The sequence below is a fragment of the Mytilus edulis genome, chromosome 4, assembly GCF_963676685.1.
Source record: "Mytilus edulis chromosome 4, xbMytEdul2.2, whole genome shotgun sequence".
Taxonomy (NCBI): Eukaryota; Metazoa; Mollusca; class Bivalvia; order Mytilida; family Mytilidae; genus Mytilus; species Mytilus edulis.
The window spans coordinates 36,388,513-36,410,688 of record NC_092347.1 but is presented as its reverse complement, the minus strand read 5'-3'; the positions used below and the strand labels follow the sequence as shown (position 1 = coordinate 36,410,688).

Here is a 22,176-nt window from a genome sequence, read left to right as displayed (position 1 = left end):
AAAATATTAACTTTAATATTATAATTTAAAAAGATATTTGAATATTTAATAAATAATCAAAATACTGCAGATCATTTTGAATTTTATTTAATCTAAAACCAATAATTTTGTGAAGGAATTATAATAACCGAAGAATGTGTATTTACAGCGAATATGAATTTGTGCGACAATATCATTTGAACAAACAATCATATCTATAAATAATTACCTATAAGGCATTTATTATAATCCGTAATTTTGATTGGATAACAACAATCGCTAGATACTCCTATTTTTCTCAAATGAAATACACTGACAGCTTTGACTTCACATGCGCTCCATGACTATCTTAAATAATTTAAGTATGAATAACTCTTAGTTCTTGGTTGTCGACTGAACAACATGTAATTGTAAGAATGAAATGCTTCTTTTTATAATTTTATAGGGTTGTTAAAGGGTTGATCGTGTACATTTTTAATATTTTTAATACGAAGATCGTTGTGCTGTACAAAAGAATTCGATTCTTTAATTAATGGTACAAAAATATGTGATCTAAGCATATTTCAATTGAGAAACCAATATAAAAAAAAATTAAGGAATTAAATGTAAAAAAATGACGTACAAATGTGAAACTGTCAAGTCAATAAACAAAATAATCTTTCGGTTTTAAAATGAATAATCAAGAAAGAAACATTTAAAAAATAAAATTGGTGTACGACATCGGTTTTTTTAAATCTCAGAATATGATAAAGATTCTTTGATAAAAAAAAATCATGGGATTTTCATATTAATCTAGTGATGTAACTATTAGATGAGTGGGTAGCAATTTGAATGAAGAGAACATAATTTTAACAATAAAACATCTTAAATTTCTACATTTATTGTTCAGGTGACGAATGGGCGAGTGTGTTATAGTAAAATGTAAATAAAAAGGACGCTAAATTTAACCAAGCATTTGAAGATTATCCAACATTAGACATAGTGGATAGTGAAGGATGGACGGAGGGAGGGAGTGAGTGAGACCAAGTGAGATAATGTAGGAGAGAGAGTGAGTGTAGGGGTGAGAGAGTAGATAGAATGAGAGTAAGAGAGAGTAGGAGAGACAGGAGAAGAGGAGAGAAAGTGTGGGGAAAGGAGAGAGAGAGTGACTGTAAAAGAAAGTTTCAGTAGGAGAAAGAAGAGTGCGAGAGTGAGTATAGGAGGAAGAAATAGTTAGTGTAGAAGAAAGACTGAGTGTGGGAGAGAGTTAGTGAGTGAATGTGGGACAGATAGTAAGCGAGTCAGTGTGAGTGTAAGCGAGGTAGTGTAAGAGAGTGTGGAAATGTGAGTAAGTGAGTAAAAAAAGGAGGAAGAGTAGATGAGTGAATGTGCATTGGACAGTGAATGAGTGTGTGTTGGACTCCTGTTGTTCATGGCCTACATAAACGACATGCCAGAGACAGCAACATCATCAGAGACCAAACTATTTACGAATGACAGCCTTCTCCACAGAACAATAAGTAACCAAGCAGAAAGCAACCTACTACAGAAAGACCTAACATCATGAGAGGACTAAAAATTCCTAAAATTTTGCAAAATACAGCCAAGGTAATCTATTCCTGAGGTAGAAAAGCCTTAGTATTTCAAAAATTCAAAGTTCTGTTAACAGTTAATTTATAATTATGAACATATCAATGATAGCTCAAGTCAACACAGAAGTGATGACTACTGGGCTGGTGACATCACAAGAGGACTGGGAAAATAAATGAGCTTCAATGCCAAAAAAAAAATGCATTGTAATCCAAATACAATTCAACCGTCCAGTAATACCAACACCATGGAAGCCAGGAAATACCTAGGAGTAACAATAAGTGATAACCTAACCTGGGACAGACATATTGACAACATAGTGAGTGAAGGCAACAAAACACTAGGCTTCATAAGAAGAAACGTAAAAGATTTCTCTAAACCCGTTAAAGCAACAGCATATTCAACAATAGTAAGACCTTCAGTTGAATATGCATGCTTAGTATGGGACCCCCCCAAAACAATCCAGACCAAATAAAGACAACTGATGTTGCAAAAAAAGAACAGCCAGATTTGCAAACAACAAGTTTACAGACTGCACATCTGGCTGTGTAACAAATATGGTAAAATCATTAAAATGGGAAAGCCTTCAAGACCGCAGAAAACAAAATAGGCTATGCATCCTGTTAAAATACAACGCGATCTAAATAAACTCATCATAGATACCAGGATTTAAATTTTATATTTACGCCAGACCCGCGTTTCGTCTACAAAGAGCTCATCAGTGACGCTCGAATCAAAAAATGTTAAAAAGACCAAATACAGTACTAAGTTGAAGAGCATTGAGGATAAAAAAAATCCTAAAGTTTTTTTTAAATACAGCTAATGTAATCTATTCCTGGAGGTAGAAAAGCCTTAGTATTTCAAAAATTCAAAGTTTTGTTAACAGTTAATTTATAATTATGAACATATCAATGATAGCTCAAGTCAACACAGAAGTGATGACTACTGGGCTGGTGATATCATCGGGGAATTAAAACTCCACCAGCAGTGGCATCGACCCAATGGTTTTAAATAAACTCATCATAGATACCAGGATTGAATATTTATATTTACGCTTGCTCACTACTGGGCTGGTGATACCCTCGTGTAACTAAAATTCCACCAGCAACTGCATCGACCCAGTGGTTTTAAATAAACCCATCATAGATACCAGGATTGAAATTTTATATTTACTTACGCTAGACGCGCGTTTCGTCTACAAAAAACTAATCAGTGAAACAGAAGTGTTGACTACTTGGCTGGTATATCATCGTGGAATTAAAACTGCACCAGCAGTGGCATCGACCCAGTGGTTTTAAATAAACTCATCATAGATACCAGGATTGAAATTTTATATTTACGCCAGACGCGCCTTTCGTCTACAAAAGACTCATCAGTGACGCTCGAATCATAAATGTTAAAAATGCCAAAAAAAGAATTAAGTTGAAGAGCATTCAGGATCAAAACTTTCCTAACAGTTTTGCCAAATACAGCTACGATAATCTATTCTTGAGGTAGAAAAGCCTTAGTATTTAAAAAATTCAAAGTTTTGTTAACGGTTAATTTATAATTATGAACATATGAATGGTAACTCAAGTCAACACAGAAGTGCTGACTACTGGGTTAGTGATACCCTCGGGTAACTAAAACCCCACCAGCAGTGGCATCGACCAAGTGGTTGTAAATAAACTCATCATAAATACCAGGATTGAAATTTTATATTTACACTAGACGCGCGTTTCGTCTACAAAAGACTCATCAGTGTCGCTCGAATAAAAAAATGTTAAAACGGTCATATAAAGTACAAAGCTGAAGAGAATTGAGGACCACCAAATCCTAAACGTTATGCCAAATACAGCTAAGGTAATCTATTCCTGAGGTAGAAAAGCCTTAGTATTTTCAAAAATTCAAAGTTTGTTAACAGTTAATTAACAATTATGAACATATCAATGGTAACTCAAGTCAACACAGAAGTGCTGCTTCTGGGCTGGTGATACGCTCGGGTAACTAAAACTCCACCAGCAATTGCATCGACCTAGTGGTTTTAAATAAACTCATCATAGATACCAGGATTGAAATTTTATATTTACGCTAGACGCGCGTTTCGTCTAAAAAAAACTCATCAGTGATACAGAAGTGCTGACTACTTGGCTGGTGATATCATCGGGGAATTAAAACTCCACCAGCAGTGGCATCGACCCAGTGGTTTTAAATAAACTCATCATAGATACCAGGATTGAAATTTTATATTTACGCCTTGCTGACTACTGGGCTGGTGATACCCTCGTGTAACTAAAATTCCACCAGCAATTGCATCGACCCAGTGGTTTTAAATAAACCCATCATAGATACCAGGATTGAAATTTTATATTTACGCTAGACGCGCGTTTCGTCTACAAAAAACTAATCAGTGAAACAGAAGTGCTGACTACTTGGCTGGTATATCATCGTGGAATTAAAACTGCACCAGCAGTGGCATCGACCCAGTGGTTTTAAATAAACTCATCATAGATACCAGGATTGAAATTTTATATTTACGCCAGACGCGCCTTTCGTCTACAAAAGACTCATCAGTGACGCTCGAATCATAAATGTTAAAAAGGCCAAAAAAAGAATGAAGTTGAAGAGCATTCAGGATCAAAACTTTCTTAACAGTTTTGCCAAATACAGCTACGATAATCTATTCTTGATGTAGAAAAGCCTTAGTATTTAAAAAATTCAAAGTTTTGTTAACGGATAATTTATAATTATGAACATATAAATGGTAACTCAAGTCAACACAGAAGTGCTGACTACTGGGTTAGTGAAACCCTCGGGTAACTAAAACTCCACCAGCAGTGGCATCGACCAAGTGGTTGTAAATAAACTCATGATTGAAATTTTATATTTACACTAGACGCGCGTTTCGTCTACAAAAGACTCATCAGTGTCGCTCGAATAAAAAAATGTTAAAACGGTCATATAAAGTACAAAGTTGAAGAGAATTGAGGACCACCAAATCCTAAACGTTATGCCAAATACAGCTAAGGTAATCTATTCTTGAGGTAGAAAAGCCTTAGTATTTTCAAAAATTCAAAGTTTGTTAACAGTTAATTAACAATTATGAACATATCAATGGTAACTCAAGTCAACACAGAAGTGCTGCTTCTGGGCTGGTGATACGCTCGGGTAACTAAAACTCCACCAGCAATTGCATCGACCTAGTGGTTTTAAATAAACTCATCATAGATACCAGGATTGAAATTTTATATTTACGCTAGACGCGCGTTTCGTCTAAAAAAAACTCATCAGTGATACAGAAGTGCTGACTACTTGGCTGGTGATATCATCGGGGAATTAAAACTCCACCAGCAGTGGCATCGACCCAGTGGTTTTAAATAAACTCATCATAGATACCAGGATTGAAATTTTATATTGATGCCACCCGCGCGTTTCGTCTACAAAAGACTTATGAGTGACGCTCGAATCAAAAATGTTGAAAAGGCCAAATAAAAAACAAAGTTGAAGAGGTTGAGTGCAAAGTACGATCCGCCAGATTGTCTCATAAAATACAGAGTAGTCGAAACGATGGTGAAGGGTTATTTAGAAAAAATGCAAATATAAGATAAGAATTTTTAACTTCAACACTTGGAACTCTTGGTTCAACAGAATAAAAGATAATTAATAAATAAAACCTGTCTCAAAAGCTGTGTTTTTGGACTATCTTTCATGCCTTACAACTGAGCAATTTGTTTAGAATTAAGCCATTACGTTTTTACAACACATATAATACTGTTTTTGGAGTTGAAAGACCTTTTGAAAATGACCCTGCTTTGACATAAATGTCTGGGGAGTTTACTCTACCTCTTCGTTCCATGTAAAGACTGTGCATTAACTTGCCGTAGCTTCTTTTGTCTATGGTGTGAAACCAATACAAAAATATACAAATATTACAATATACATAAATCTTTTGATTGTTTCTGTTTAATTTATTCACTTTTATAGATTTAGAGCCAGCCATACTGTATAGACTACATATGCCTACTGTTGAAAAAGTTAATGTATTTATTTCTAGAGTCATTTGATTTAGGTGGCACTTAAGTTTATTAACTGAAACTGCACATTTCCATTAGTTCAAATTGAGAAAATCTATACAAATTTAAGAAATTATTCGTTAACGGGGTGTTGTGAACTATCTGGTACATGTATCTTTGTTTGTTCTTAAACATTGTCAGGTTCTAATAAAAATAAGTGTAGTTTGCTAAAAAAAACAGTTTGCTTTATGGTCTGGATTTTTGCTATTTGTTGAATGCAAAACGATGACCTATAGTTGATAACTTCTACATTATTTGGTCCCCGGTGAATACTTGTCTCATTGGCAATCACGCCATATCTCCTCTTGTCTCATTGGCAATCAAGCCATATCTCCTCTTGTCTCATTGTCAATCACGCCATATCTCCTCTTGTCTCATTGGCAATCACGTCATATCTCCTCTTGTCTCATTGGCAATCACGCCATATCTCCTCTTGTCTCATTGGTAATCACGCCATATCTCCTCTTGTCTCATTGGCAATCAGGCCATATCTCCTCTGGTCTCATTGGTAATCACGCCATATCTCATCTTGTCTCATTGGCAATCACGCCATATCTCCTAATTTATAATGAAATGGCAATCAGGCCATATCTCCTCTTGTCTCATTGGCAATCAGGCCATATCTCCTCTTGTCTCATTGGTAATCACGTCATATCTCATCTTGTCTCATTGGCAATCACACCATATCTCCTCTTGTCTCATTGGTAATCACGCCATATCTCCTCTTGTCTCATTGGCAATCAGGCCATATCTCCTCTTGTCTCATTGGCAATCACGCCATATCTCATCTTGGCTCATTGGCAATCACGCCATATCTCCTAATATATAATGAAATGAAGAAGAATGGTTTTAGTTTCATTTTTGGCTTCAGACTGTTTGGTATGTTTAAAAATGAATATGTCTGTTATATATTCAGTAGTGTTTTCCCATGCCTAGCTAGCTAGTTTGATTTATTTACTTGATTTCCGTTTTTGATTGACGCAGAAAAAACCAAATAAACCCAAAATAATAACGAAACATACATGGCGTAAAATTGCTTATATACTCTTCATTTGAACTTTGGCGGATATTTGTCCCGTCGTCATCCAAACCGATCCCTTATGTTGATATGGTGATACTGTCACAAGAAACGTATTTTGACGACGATTTTTAAAAACAATTATACTCCATCCATTGGCTCATTGGTAGGTATTGATGATGAGATACTACATTTCTTTCTACATGTATTTGTATATTTCTTGGTGGCTAGAAAACTCCCTTGCTAGCACACAATTTCGAGGCCTTGATGGCGATTTTTCTCTCACAAAAAACGGGATTAATGTAACGTTGCTTCATAGTCGTTTTGGTATACATTGTGAATTGGGTGTTTTGTAGACAGACGCTTTTTAAAAATATCTACGTAAAATAATCTCAATTTTATCTAAACGTTAACATGATAAAATTAGGAACACTTATAATAAGCTGCGCCATGGCAATTGCTTAAACAAACAATAACAATCAAAACCAAGTAGTAAACAAAGACTCATAAAACCGAAAGACATTTACATCAACAGTTATAAATAATAAATAAGAAACAACACGAACTCCACTAAAAACCGGGAGTGAAATCAGGTGCTCCGGAAGAGTAACCATTTCCTGCACCGTATACGGCACCCGTCGTGTTATTTCTTTGTTCAGTTCGGTAATGATGGAAGGTCAATATGACTGAGAAAGAATATCAGATATGATTTCTGACACACTTTTGTCATAATGGCCAATCAGGTAGCAATACACAGTTAGAAGTTTAGTTTCGCATTATGGCCCCTGTGAATTTTTTAAATATGAAAGTTTTTGTACAATAAAATTGATTTTTAGATAATTGAAGAATAATATAGCCTTCTTAGTGGGTTTATATGACCATTTAGATTGATTTTAACATGTTTTATAGGCCATTTCTATGATTGACAGTCCGTATTTTCCTATCCGTACCGTTCATAGGTCCATAAATTATTGTAGTGTTTATCAACAAAGATTTTGCGCTCGATCTTTTCAATTCAATTTTATGGAAAAACGAGCAGGAAAGCATATGATTTTTTTTGGACCACTTGATAGATATAAACCTATGGATTCAGGAAAGGTATCACTGTAGTTCATTGAAATTTTCCTTTAGACCAAATTTTGGAGACTTTTGTGACATGTTCACCCCCCTTTTTGCTATATTTTGTATCTAAGAAATGCAGATTGTTGCCATGGTTACAGCCAAAAGGGATTATATTTTACCCTTATGACCATTAAAAATCAAATCTATGGAAGATTTTCTTTCTACAAGCATATACATGCATAACACACATATAAAGCCTTCTTTGTTAGACAGGAGGGGAAAGAGGGTGTTTAAAAATTATGAGTGTCAATTTTAAGTTTTTTTCCTAACTGTGTATTGCTACCTCAGCTCATGATGGCGACCGTAAAACCATGTCAATTTTCTATATTGTTTCAACAAACACAAGTTCAATACTGAAACCTTGATGGTCCTTAATGTCAACTACTGATTAGAATCATAATCTTGTCTGTTTTGTTATTTTTAGAGAACTTATACCATTTGGAGGAGTGACCTAACTTAATCACGCCCTTTGCACCAAATCATGACACTTAAATAAACGCTTATCGACATGACGACGATACAACCTGCATCTTGGTATCTCTATGGATGATATGCTTAATTGGATCGATAAGAAAAAAACACAGACCAATCATAACCATAAATCGTAAAAGTACAGTCAGACTTAACTATTATACTAAGACGCCTCTGCTAACTAAGAGTACAAAAAGAACAATTAAGTAAAATGCTACTAGCTACGTATAAATGGTAGAGTTTATTACATAAATTAATAATACAAAATACATTTTAGAAAATAAATAAATATACAAATCAATAACATACATTTCAACTAAATAACTTAATTAGTTGAAGTTCAAAGGTTAAAAGTGTCCCATCATTGTCACATATAGGAAGCAGATAATCGTACCAATCAAAATACTGGATACTGACATGATACCTAAAAATAAGAAGATGACAAATTAAGCACTTACTCATTTAAAAATACTTGGAAACTGTACCATAACTTACATAACGTCATTTTTCGTTTTTGCGCTTTAGTATTCATAACTTCATTAAGGCTAATGGCAATGAAGAACGTGAAATGAGATATAACTAATTAAAGGACGACCATATGTTAACTGAATTCGTCTATTCTTTCCTCCGTTTCTGTCATAAAGATTCTTACGATTCTACGTATTACACAAGCTTGGTTTTAAAATGTTCTAGAGTTTGAACGTTCCTAGTGAAAGTAAATCTGGAAAAGCTCTTCGACATTTATTAAGTTGTCTAGATTCGTTAGGCTCTTGTCTCATTAACGAATGCTCAATATTTCTTTAGTTTATATTCTTTCCTCGCGCTCATAATACCTTGCGTATCATTAATGAAATAAAACAATGTTTCTTTTGCATCCTTATTAAAACAACAATTATGTTACACCCTGTTTAAAATTACAGACCTTCTCCGTTGTATAATGAAAACAAAACATCTATCAAATTCTATTCGAGAAGGATATCCGCTCCGATAAAGCAACATTTTTAAATTGTATTACTTTCTATTCTGTCGGGGAGATTTTATAGCTATATGATATGGGTTTTGCTCATTGTTGAAGACCGTAAGGTGACCCATAGTTGCTGACATATATACGTCGTTTGGTCTCTTGTCAATAATTGCCTCATTGGCAATCTCACTACATCGACTTATTTTTGGTTTAGTGATCACAAACCTTGTCCATCATATCATTTCGTAATCGGATCAGTTACCTCACGTTAAAAATAAATTACCTGCTCCGTTACACTGTGTTGGACATCCTGCAATTTCTGCTGACTCATCGCTGCCATCGTCACAGTCCTCGGATCCATCACACCGGAAGGAGAAATCTATACATGTAATGGCACCATCTTTACATCCAAACCATGTCCAAGAACAATTCTGAAATCGATGTATACAAACATGAAACAGTGCACGTTTTCGTAAGCGTTTCACTCAAAGCAATATGGAATTAAGCGCGACATATAATTTGAATTATGGGCAATAGAAGATACACAATTGTGTAATCTTTTTTGAAGGAATTAGTGGTAAAACTGTATTCATACCAACAAAAGACAAGATTAATACGCGTTTGAAAGGGGTTTTGAACGCTGCGTGTAGAACCACCAAACAAGCACAACAATTACATTATTTAGATTATATTTGAAATTCACCCTTCATACATTAAGAAACTATCATGCCAAAAACATATATTTGATATTTGACCTCCCTTGAGAATTCGAGCACGCCTATAAAACACAAAGGCACTATATTAACATATATACATGAAGGTCAACACTTATAAAGTTTTATATCCAACTGCTATCGAAATTGTACACAGTAAAAGTTGAAAATGTCATTTTTTTTCTACCATGTCATAATATACAATTGGTGACCCAAGAAAATTAATATTAACCGAGGTCTTATGTCGAGGTTGATGTATATTTTTATACTGAGTAACCTTGCATACAACCAATAAAAAGGCATCAAATCTTGTTTTTATATGATTGTTGTGTTTTTTAATACTTTAAAGAAGCTTCAATTGCAATGTTAAGTTGATGGTTCAGTGTTGTCAACTGTTGAAACGCTGTATAATGGACTGTTGTTTTTTTTCAATCAGAGAACGTTTCTGAAAATCTAAACCACATTAGAAAATCCAATAAATGGAGTAATATATAATAACAAACATACTCTATCAATATTTCCAATAACTGACGGGTAACAGGTTCCATTCCAGCAGCTGTCAGTTTCTACAGCAGTTCCGGTAGTACAGTTGTCCCCGCCATATTGAGGAGCTGGACTGTCACACTCACGTGTTCTGTTGATTTCACCAGTTCCACATGACACCATACAGTCAGTCCATACTGCCCATGATCCCCAGTTTCCATCAACTGTAATGATAGAAATGTTGTCACAGCTAGTGTATGATTCTTTGTTTAAATTATTCAGTTTTATTACGGTAAACATCGATGAGCGATATACGTTACGGATAAGGCAACCTTGAAAAATCAATTTAAAAAATAATAAAAAATTCTAACAAAAGGTCAATGGGTCAGAATGCTGTCATAGACAATAGCAAAGTACATGTATGGGGGAGTTCTTAATCAGCCCGTGTCGAGATAAGTTGCGAATATTTTTTTTAAATAATGTATTGATATATATATATCCGCGAAACACACAATTTTTCTTACGTCTACACAATACATGTACCTACAATATTTCTATCTGATCTTTCAAGTAACTTTTACTATTTCTACAAATATTAAGGGGTTACAATGATTACAATTCTGAATTCATGTAATTTAGGTTATCTTGCAAAATTTTATTGACTTATTATGGATATACGCACTTGGGCAAGGCGTGACAGATGAACAGGACTGTGTTTCGGATGAATCACCAGTGCAATCCAATCCATTGTTCGCAGGAGCAGGGTCTGTGCATGCTCTCGTTCTGATCTGTGAACCGGATCCAGAATCGCAAGTTACGGAGCATGCGCTCCAAGCAGCCCAAGCTGCCCAGTTTCCGTCAACTGAAAAAAAGAAAAGAAACGTATACAATTGACAGAATAATATTTATTCCCACGTGAGAAAGTTTTTTTTTTAATCTTGAAATTATCAAGCGTACATTTTGAATAAGTTTCTATGTGTAAATATGGAACTTGAACGTGGAAAATCATCATTTTATAAATATGATACAATTATTACCTCGTGGAGCAGTAGCTAAATCTTCATCTATCAGTCCATCACCGTCATCGTCTGCAATTATAAAAAAAATGTCCGATATCAAGATGCATGTGTTATTGTTTTGCTATTTTTATTAATTGATTAAGTTAGCCTAGAGGAAAGTTCTTCAAAGAATCACATTGAAAGACGAAACCCACCTTTGGATAAAATGCCGAGAAGGGAAATTTGAATTCATACAATTGAAAAAGACAAAATTTTATTTCGAAAAATAAAATACAAACTATTTATAATTGATTTCGATCTTAATTATATCTGTACAGCTGCAAACTGCTTAACGTTAGGTATGAAATATATATGGTACAATGTACATGTACGACACAAAGAATCTTTAAACAAAATTGAAACCACACTCTGTGATGACTCTCTGGATATAGGCTATTTTAGTCATCTGTCGAACATGTATACAATGCCTTAGAAATTACCAGTGTTGTTGTTTTAAATCTAGATGAGAACAGTAAATACTTAAATGTTAGAATAGCATTAATATGGACGGCAAACTATCAAGCGGATATCATTGTTATGATGCAAGTTACGTTATTTATTACTTGAATTACATAACCACTTTCTTTATTTGATTCCTATTGTTAAATAATTGTGCTACATTTCAGATTTATTAGTGACACTTCAAATTAAAACTACACATATTGAGCCTCCTCGTGGGGTTTTGATTATGTGATTACTTGACCGTTTTATAGTGATTATTTGATTACCAATCTAAATATTTCATGATTATTTGATTATTTGGTAATCAAGGCTCTTAGTTTTGTATTGTTTGATCGTGTTGTTAAAAAATTCTATAATCAATGATAATGTGACTATATTGGCAAAAAAAAGTGAATATTTGATTACTTGTAAATCCGGGTCCTGTATTACATTACCTATTCCGTTGTCGGTCTCTTCGTCAATCCATCCATCGCAATCGTTATCCAAGATGTCACCGGCAACTGTTGATGTGGTGCTACATGGCTATATAACATACAAATGTATTTTATTAACTCTTGAATTTATGACTCAGGGCTGGACAACATACAAACTGATATTTCTTAATCACTTGCTTATGTCTATAATATTGCCAAATTTGACAGTTTAATTATTTTTCGTTTAAAGTCTGACAGAAAATAATTTTTCAATACAGGCAAATTATATAATCTAACTTAAAATCGTTGATAAACATGAGTTTTGTAAAAAAGAAAGGGTAAATATTATTTCATAAACCCAAAATAAAAAAATTACTCTATTACATACATTGTATTTCGTATTAAGTCGGTTTCACATCGATTTATTATTTTTTATCTATGTATTTTTTGTGTAATGCATTCTTTTTATCACCTACAGATCCTCTTTTTTAATGGCATTTAAAATTCGTTTAACCATGAAAGAGTTATATTCATTAGTATATACAATACTTCGAAGGTATAACGAAGTTGTTTTGATTTGAAATATAATACATTTCGGTATCAATATACTTACTAAAGCTACAATTGTTTAAAATGATATTTCGAATAATTATACTTTTAAACGAACTGCAGACACTACAAGACAGTAAGGCATTGTGATGACACCGTCTAAGAAAGCTAGAACTTTCTGATATTTCTTTTTTTCTTTTTGTTAAATTCAAAGAAATAATTAAATTTGTTAAAAAAAAACCTAGCAAGTGAAAGTAAGCATCACATCAGGATTTCTGGTGTTCAAATATGTACATAAAGGAAATACTAATTCATCGAATGCAATTAAAAGCAGAATTTCTCGTAAACAAATAATATCACACGGCGAAACAATAAGTTTTGATAGGCAAAGAGGTGACGACATGTTTTTTTTACACAGCGCTGAAGTACAAATTACATGGGTTAAAACCATCAGTGTTTTCTTTTTTTATCTACTTTTTGTATTTATTCACCTTTCCAAAATCTAAAGGACTATGGGTAATCTCATTGTTCGTACACCAAAATGAAAATAGCATGACGTCATTGGTTGAATTTCTATTGTTTATCACGTTTTAAACCAATCACTACGTTTTGGTATACACTTTTGGAAATATTACCCAGAATACATTAGATTCTGAAACGGCTAAATCTATATACTTACTGCATTGATTTGTGCTAATCGAAAACCACATGCATAAGCATATGAATTAGTCTGAGCGTTGCCGAAGGCTATTGCCATGAAAGTTGCAGCCGGGTCGTTACTGAAGACTGAGTGTGAACCAGGACTTATATCAAACGTTGCAGTGACCAAATTGGCTGACCCAGCAATCGATGTCCATGATGCGCTTGCAGCAACATTGTCAACCATTAAATCGGAAGTTTTTGATGTATCTATAACAATCAGGGCGTAATTTGTAAAATCGCCGCTTGGTGTTTCAACTGTGCTAAAGGTATAGTCTGACGGAAATTGGGGAAGAGGTGGTATTACCGTCATCTGTGGATCACCGCCGTTAGGTGCATCTCCCACCTGGGAACTAACGGTTTTCCCGAACATAACGACCATGACTGCTTTGTCAGATGTAATGGTTTTATAATCCCCTGTGTCGACGTTCAGTTCAATGTATTCATATGCATTGATGGTTCCATGTGTTGAACCGGCCAATGACACAGTGGTAGAATCTTCACTTGCGACTATTCTGAAGTAATCACCAATAGTTCTTTCTGGTGTACTTATTGTGAAGAAGTCTTTGCCCCAAGTGTCCACTGACATTAGCTGTTCTACAAGATGGTCAGAACTTGAACCTGTCATTGTATCTTCTACTGCTACCTTTTTAGCTCCGCTGAAAACTGATACTGGATGAGTTGATTGGATCCTTGTTCCGGTGAAGTCACCATCGGTTTGATAACAATGAAATGTTTGGTAGCGATCAAGAACAACGGTGAATGAATCACCATTAGTATATGTATTGCCGTTGTATGTAACGGATAAGGTAGTAGACACAAATGTCGGAAGTGTAATGGTTAAAGTGGTTCCATCAGTTACGCCAACAACCATAAACTGTCCGTCTTTAGACCATGTGATCAGTACATATTCTGTTCCTAATGTGTCGGTCGGAAAACCTACGAATCCATCTGTGGAGTATAACTCTTTGTTTACAGCGAATACGGTGATTTCGTCTGTTGCTTCGACCAAGACACCTTTATTTCCTAGTTCTACATCTTCCCCGCGAAGGTTCATCGTTATGGTTATCTTTTCAATATTACCACGAGTGACAGTTGTAGACGCAAGTGTACTTCCGGGTGAATATAAAGGAGCTGTTACCGTTACATCTACTGCTGCGTTAGAGCTTGTGGTCACAAAGAGTTCAAGGTCATTAGTTGAAGATCCTGAAACTATAGAAAACATATCATTTCAATTAGTAAAAATGTGTAAGGTATAAATATGAAATTCATGTCTTTCTGTAAAATTAATGGCCAGGAGGATTAAATTTTGATTATAATTAACCGGATTTTCGTCGAAAATGTCGGTTTTTGATTTGGGGACGTACGGCGAGCGGGCGGTCAGGCGGACGGCAGCAAAATGTTCAGTTGTCCGTGCATTAACTCATGAACCGTTCAGCCAAAGCTTTTTTGAATTTTAATATGTTGTAAATTACAACAAAGTGGAGGTCAAGTTCAATAATGACGATTTTGACTTTTACCTTTCAGGAGTAGTGAGTCTTGAAAGATTGAAAATAGGCGTTTTCAGTTGTGTCCGTGTATTTACTCAGGAACCGTTCAACCAAAGATTTTCAAATTTTAATATATTGTTACTTATGACAAAATGGCGGTCAAGTTCAATAATGACGATTTTGACTTATACTTTTCAGGATTTATGGCTCTTGAAAGATTGAAAAATGGTGTTTCCAGTCACGTCGTTCATTTACTCACGAACCATTCAACCGAAGCTTTTCAAATGTTAATATATTGTTATTGATGACAGAATGGAAGTCAAATTTGATATTGACGATTTTCAATTTCACCGTTCAGGAGTTATGGTCCTTAAAAATTTGAAAAGTGGTGTTTCAAGTCATGTCCGTACTTTAACTCATGAAACGTTCAACTAAATTTTTAAAATTTTAATATGTTGTTACTGTAAGTGATAAAATCTGGTTTGCTGTCGCTCTGACCGCCTCTGGTTATATGAAGAAAACAAAGTTTAATACAAAAGCTTGCACATTAAAACAAAGATGAGAACATTTTTAGTATTCTGGAAATGCGGAAGCACCAAGTTATATAAATATTTTAAAGATAAATTTACTTATAATGAAGAGATAAACATTCTGTTAGTCTAATTGAGGTCTAGAGATGACATTTCAGAAACTGCTAGTAGTCCTTTGTTAATGTATGTATCATTGTCATTTTGCTCAGTTGCTTTTGTTACCTACTCTGACATTGGATTTTTACCTCTTTTTAACTGAGTTTTACTCTGTGTTTTGTTATGAGTTTCTTTATTCTACATTTTCGAGAGTTAAAGGGGGAGTGTTGAGATCTTACAAAACATGCTTAACACCGCCGCATTTTTGCGCCTGTCTATATTCAGGAGCCTCTGGCTTTTGTTAGATAAGATTGAGAATGGAAATGGGGAATGTGCCAAAGAGACAACAACCCGACCATAGAAAAAAACAACAGCAGAAGGTCACCAGCAGGTCTTCAATGTAGCGAGAAATTCCCACACCCGGAGGCGTCCTTCAGCTGGTCCCTAAACAAATATATACTAGTTCAGTGATAATGAACGCCATACTAATTTCTAAATTGTACACAAGAAACTAAAATTAAAATAATACAAGACTAACAAAGGCCAGAGGCTCCTGACTTGGGACAGGCGCAAAAATGCGGCGGGGTTAAACATGTTTTGTACGATCTCAACCCCCCCCCCCCCCCCCCCATTTAACTCTCGAATCTTGTCTTGTAGTCTTGTAGTCTTGTATGTTTTTTAATTTTAGTTCATTTAATAATATATTTCTAAGTTTAGTTGATGACAATTTTCACTGAATAAGTACACATTTTTATTTAGGGGCCAGCTGATGCCCACTACTGAATGAGGGCTTTTCTCGCTACATTAAAGACCCATTAGTAGCCTGCGGCTGTTATCTGCTCTTTGATCGGGTTGTTGTCTCTTTGACATATTCCCATTTCCATTCTCAATTTTAATTCTATCACTGCATACACATTTTTTAGGACTTCAAGTTTGTCAAAAAAATGAGATGCCCTTAATTTCGATGGCATTTGACTGATGGAAGCGTCCGTAGCTATCAACCTGATCAAGATTACAGAAACCAGTAAAATTGGAAGTTTGTTTATCATAAGATGTGTATTTACATAGTGCTTACGTCGGTACCTTTTATAGCCAGGGTAACTATATAGTATAGGGGTTGCTCATTGTTAAAGGCCGTCGGTGACGTATATTATTTAATCTTATCTTCCTCGTTGATTACTGTTGGCAATCATACCACAGCAACTTATTTTTATATAGATAAAATGAAAGTTAAGTCTACAATTTAAAACATGAAATTCTCCTCAATGTGTTTCTTTCAAAGAGGAAAAAAGGGAGGAAAAATAAAGGACGCATCGAATCCCAAAACCCATTGCCCTCTGGATTCGCAACTGCCTTATGTACCTTTTGCAATCCTATTGAATATCATTTTTCTACTGTATCATTTGACAGTTTGTAAACTACCTACCTCTGTTGTTCATAAAACCAAGCAAAAACTCTGTGCCTTGGTTATCTCTTCCTGTAATTAATAAAATAACATTTATAAGAAATATTTACTGATGGGCATTTCTTCATTGACCATATCTCTTTGACAAGGGTTAAACCGCATCACAGATGTAAGACTTTAATTAGTGCGCTATTCGCGCCGTCTTGTCTTTACAACATTCTCTGCATTTAAAATCAACAATATAAAAACTACCATTTATTTAAAAAAAGAGGGGAACTGTGTTTGTCATGTTGAACAGTTATTTATAATGCTAAAAACCATATTGTTACACTAAAAGAACAAGTATATAATTATACATTCAACGTGTTATCTAACTTGACACAGGCCCTCTTTACGTCAGGACTATTAATAGAAAAGTCATCTAGTTCCATTTTAAAATTTACAGTAACTTAGCATCAAGTATGTACTTTGATGTTCTAACAAAAAAAATGTCGTATTTCTAAAGATTGAATTATATATTCAGAAACGAGACTTAATGACTGCAATTTGGCAACTTGTCAGTATTAATAAGCACATTCATGAATCATCTTGATATTTAAGCAAAGATCCGGGGAAATCTTTTAAAGGTTTTATTTTATATTTTTATTTCAAATTCAAATAGACTGAACAGCTCTTTGAGTCTCAGACTGTTACTGAAACGAGTACTGGGAAAACTAATTAATAAGATATATGAAGATGTGGTATGAGACTATGAGTGCTCATGAGTGCCAATGAGACAACTCTCCCTCCAAATCACAATTTATAATTGTAAATCATTATAGGGCAAGGTACGGTCTTCAATACGGAGCCTAGGCTCACACCGAACAGCAAGCTATAAAGGGTCCCAAAAATGACTAGTGCAAAACCATTCAAATGGGAAAACCAACGGTCTTATCTAAATGTATATAAAAAAAATGAGAAACGAGAAACACTTATGAACCACATAAACAATGGACAACTTACATTTAGATAGAGACCATTCTTATATCACATCTTTTCCGCACCTAGAAAAGCTAGTGTGGCAATATTCCAAAGACGTTACATTTGATGCCGTTGTCGGCAGTACTTTCTATTGGTGGAACCTTACAGTTAATGTGTCTGCTTTAAAACAAGAACAGGATACTTGCGAAATCGCTGTTATAATATTAATATACTACAACTATACAATTAATATGTATTTAACACATTTACACTGCCAACTAAATTAAATAATGTATATTTATTCATTATTTATGATTAAATATCGCTCTATATTCATCCAGACCAATGAATTATTTTCTTGTATTGTTTTTCAAATTAAGTTATATCCGAGTAAAATCCAAGACGGAAAGTTCTTACATGTGTATATAGAAAATGGTGAATTTAACCTGGTTTTATAGCTAGCTAAACTTCTCTCTTGTATGACAGTCGTATAAAATTTCATTATATTGACAACGATGTGTCAAAAAAACAAACAGACATAATAGGTAAAAATTATAAAAATCTGTGTACATCAGTGGTGCGTTGTTTGCAGCTTTTCTGTCACCATAGGCGACAATTACAATGTATCACATTTTCTAAATTTGATTGCATTTTGTTATTTAACCTGGAGTGAAAGTTATTTTAGTGTGATAGAATTGCATTAAATTTGAACTCTGTTTAAGAAGATATACAAGTATTACCATCTTCATTTTGAACTTAAAAAAAAAACATATCCACAGTGACCATCATTTAGTAGTCATCATACATATATACAAAAAAAAATGTATTTTTGAAAATTCAAACTTAATGTAAGAATATTACCGTGTGTTTTGAAACTATTCAAATAAACAAACTGCCGTTATTCATAATAAAAAAAACCAAATAGGTTATACTAATACATTAAAGCTCTTTCAAGTAGCTTTCCAAAGAACACAAAATGGCAACATAATGCCTGGAAAACTTCATACTATTTCCCATTATGTACATGCAAAGAGAACAGCATAACAAGAGTACAAAAAAACAAAACAAGATCAAGTTCATACTTTTTTGCAAACTTAAAAACAAAAAATTAAATAAATTTAAGATTGATTTAAAAAATATATAAAGTATATATTGTGTACCAAACAAATGGTATATGCACGTAGTTTTGTTGACCATTATAAAACAAATATTTAAACTTTAGTAGTAAATAAACTCATCATATGTACCAAGATTGAAATTGTGTACGTCTACCAAAGTAGATATACGATTGGGCAGAGGATATATGCTTCTGTTGCGTAATTGGAAGATGAAATCATTACGCTTTTGTCACAGAAAAGATTAAGACGTAGAAAAGACATTCTAGATTCGGTAGTAACCTTTATCTCAAGTTAACATGGATATATGAGATACAAGGTTGGAAAATGAGTGGCAGGTGGTATCGTCAATATATCTAAATGATGAATTACAGAATTTTGTTCGAAGCTTACATTTTTTCATTCTTGAGAAAATTCTGTATGAATCAGTTCATATTAGTACAAAAACAAAACGGCCAGAAGATGGTGTACACTTACTACCCATTGTAATACCGAATCTCTGTTGATATTATGTAAATCTAGGAGAGAGAAAAATACGTAAGAATAACAAAATGTAATTGTTCATATATATATTTACCTTGTCCATAGCAAATCCCTACTAGGACTGTCAAATATAAAAGAGTCTTCATGTTCGCTGAGCAGATCTAGAAAAAAAATACAAATATTTTTTTACTCTAATTCAGATATTGTAGATAGAAATTGATAAGTACCAGCCAAACCAAACTGTTGTCTCGCTAATAAATGTTCGCATCTCATCTTATCAAAAACAACTTGAACAGATTTTAATATGGGGTAAATATTCTTTCTTTTTCGTATGTCATATTCAAAGCTTGGACACAAAAATGAATCAAGAAGAACACGGAGATATGTTTTAAATATAAGAATTGAGGAATAACTGGTTAAATTCTACTAATATCCCTTTGGTTTTGCAGGATGAATAAATACACAGTCACTTGCGGTCAAAGTGGAAACGATAATTCCGCTGCCTCGTTCACATAGAATGCACAGAGCTCATACATCATTTTGTTGAGGGGTCCGTATTTGGTCTGTTGCGAGGAAAACAATTTTGTCCCTATCGTATATACCCTCATCTCAGTCAAAACCCTATTGCGTGATCTACTTCCTATTGCATTAATCCTTAAGTGTTGATTTGTTCTCATCCTCAACATGCATATACTATTTGCCAAAAACAATCAATCGATAAGATATATCTCCTCATGAATTCCATTACTAAATTATAACAATATGTTTATTTCTGTCAACATGTTTAGCAACTTTCTTACAAGATAGTCGAAACGCAGCAATTTCGTTTAACGATAGTACTGTAGAATAACAAAAAATACTGAACTCCGAGAAAAATTTAAAAAAGGAAAGTCCCTAATCAAATGGCAAAATCAAAAGCTCAAAAACATCAAACGAATGGATATCAACTGTCATAAACTTGACATTGACTTAGTACAGGCATTTTTTTAATTAGAAAATTGTGGATTAAACCTGGTTTTATAGCTAGCTAAAACTCTTACTTGTATGACAGTTGTATCAAATAAACGATAGTACAGTAAACTTCACTTACTGCTTAACTTGTATACCATCAATGCAAATATATTTGTCACTTATATACATGTAATTATATTTACCTCATGCGTGCCACTCGAAGAGAAGACTAATGAACCACAATGGTGATTGCAAAAGTATGTATATTGCCAACCCTCAGTATGTTAAGCTTATTAATTGTTATGATGTTTTATTTATAATATTAATAATGTATTGGTAAGTACTTTCAATATTGACACTACATATCGTTTCATTATCCTTCGAAATTTAAATTTTCTTACTGGTCAAGAAAGCTATGGGTTTGAATTCTAACAACTTATCATATCTTTTAAAAGAATTTATGTCACCAAATTTATGTCAATCATTTAACGCAATTTCAACAGGCTAAGAAATATATTTACCATTATAATTATCCCAATACACTTTTTAAATGGATATGAATTTATTCCATGAAAGGCTTGAAACCTCCTCTCAAGGTAGTACCAAACACCTTGACTAAATTTAATTTGGCGTGTTTATTATACAATTTTGACAAATTATTTACTTTGACCCTTTGACAAAAATATAAGAATTTCAAAAAATGTTAACCACACATTTTATCACAAAAAAATCAATAGATATACAACAGTCTGACAAACAGTTCTCTTTTCAGAGTTATACTTCCATTTCAATAAAAGATCTGTAAAAATGCGTATATATATCTTTTTCTCATATCTTTTGAAAATGTTATTACATACGAGAACAATACCGCATTTTTTTTTACTTCTGTAAATAAACTAATCATAGATACTAGGGTTTAATTTTGTATTTACGTCAGATACGCGTTTCGTCTACAAAAGACTCAACAGTGACGCTTGAATCCAAAAAGTTTAAAAAGGCATAATAAAGTACGAAGTTGTAGAGCATTAGGGACCAAATTCCTAAAAGTTTTGCTAAATACAGCTAAGGTAATCTATTCCAGGGGTAGAAACAGCCTTAGTATTTAAAAAATTCAAAAGTTTTGTAAACAGTTAATTTATAAATATAACCATACCAATGATAATCATGTCAGCACAGAAGTCGAAAAGGGTTCAACTTACCTTATACCCTAGCTAAAAAGGAAGATGACAAACGTCATATATTATTCGTTATAAAGATTTTGTTAAATTTATTTGAAAAAAACCCCAGATAATTGAAACGGAGAATATGTCAATGAGAAAGTAAACCAAGCGAGAGAATCCCTCTCCCGGAGGCCAAAATATGTGTACTAGTCCAGCGAAAATGTACGTCACAATAAACACTGAAACATATAAATGAACCAAAATTTAAAAAAAAAACAAACATTAGTAGCAAAGGCCAGAGGAAGAATTGCGGTGGGGTTTTATACGTTTTGTGAGATCTCAATCCTCCCCTATACCTCTAGCCAATGTAGAATAAACAAACAAACTGCAATACATGCAATTAAACTCAGTTTAAAGAAGTTCGATTCTGATGT

The 22,176-nt window shown here is 33.8% G+C and overlaps 1 protein-coding gene across 1 annotated transcript in view; it reads right to left on the bottom strand.

The window, feature by feature from the left end:
- Positions 1 to 19,788, bottom strand: part of LOC139521352 (uncharacterized) — a 48,149-nt gene extending 28,361 nt beyond the window's left edge. Inside the window, exons 1-8 of the mRNA XM_071314830.1 lie at positions 19,726 to 19,788; positions 17,095 to 17,145; positions 13,533 to 14,764; positions 12,326 to 12,413; positions 11,409 to 11,459; positions 11,054 to 11,233; positions 10,396 to 10,595; positions 9,459 to 9,606 (exon numbers count right to left, since the gene is read on the bottom strand). Coding sequence (XP_071170931.1) covers positions 9,459 to 9,606; positions 10,396 to 10,595; positions 11,054 to 11,233; positions 11,409 to 11,459; positions 12,326 to 12,413; positions 13,533 to 14,764; positions 17,095 to 17,145; positions 19,726 to 19,777 — 2,002 coding nt within the window. The 5' untranslated portion in view covers positions 19,778 to 19,788. The remainder of the gene's footprint in view (positions 1 to 9,458; positions 9,607 to 10,395; positions 10,596 to 11,053; positions 11,234 to 11,408; positions 11,460 to 12,325; positions 12,414 to 13,532; positions 14,765 to 17,094; positions 17,146 to 19,725) is intronic.
- Positions 19,789 to 22,176: the final 2,388 nt, after the last annotated feature.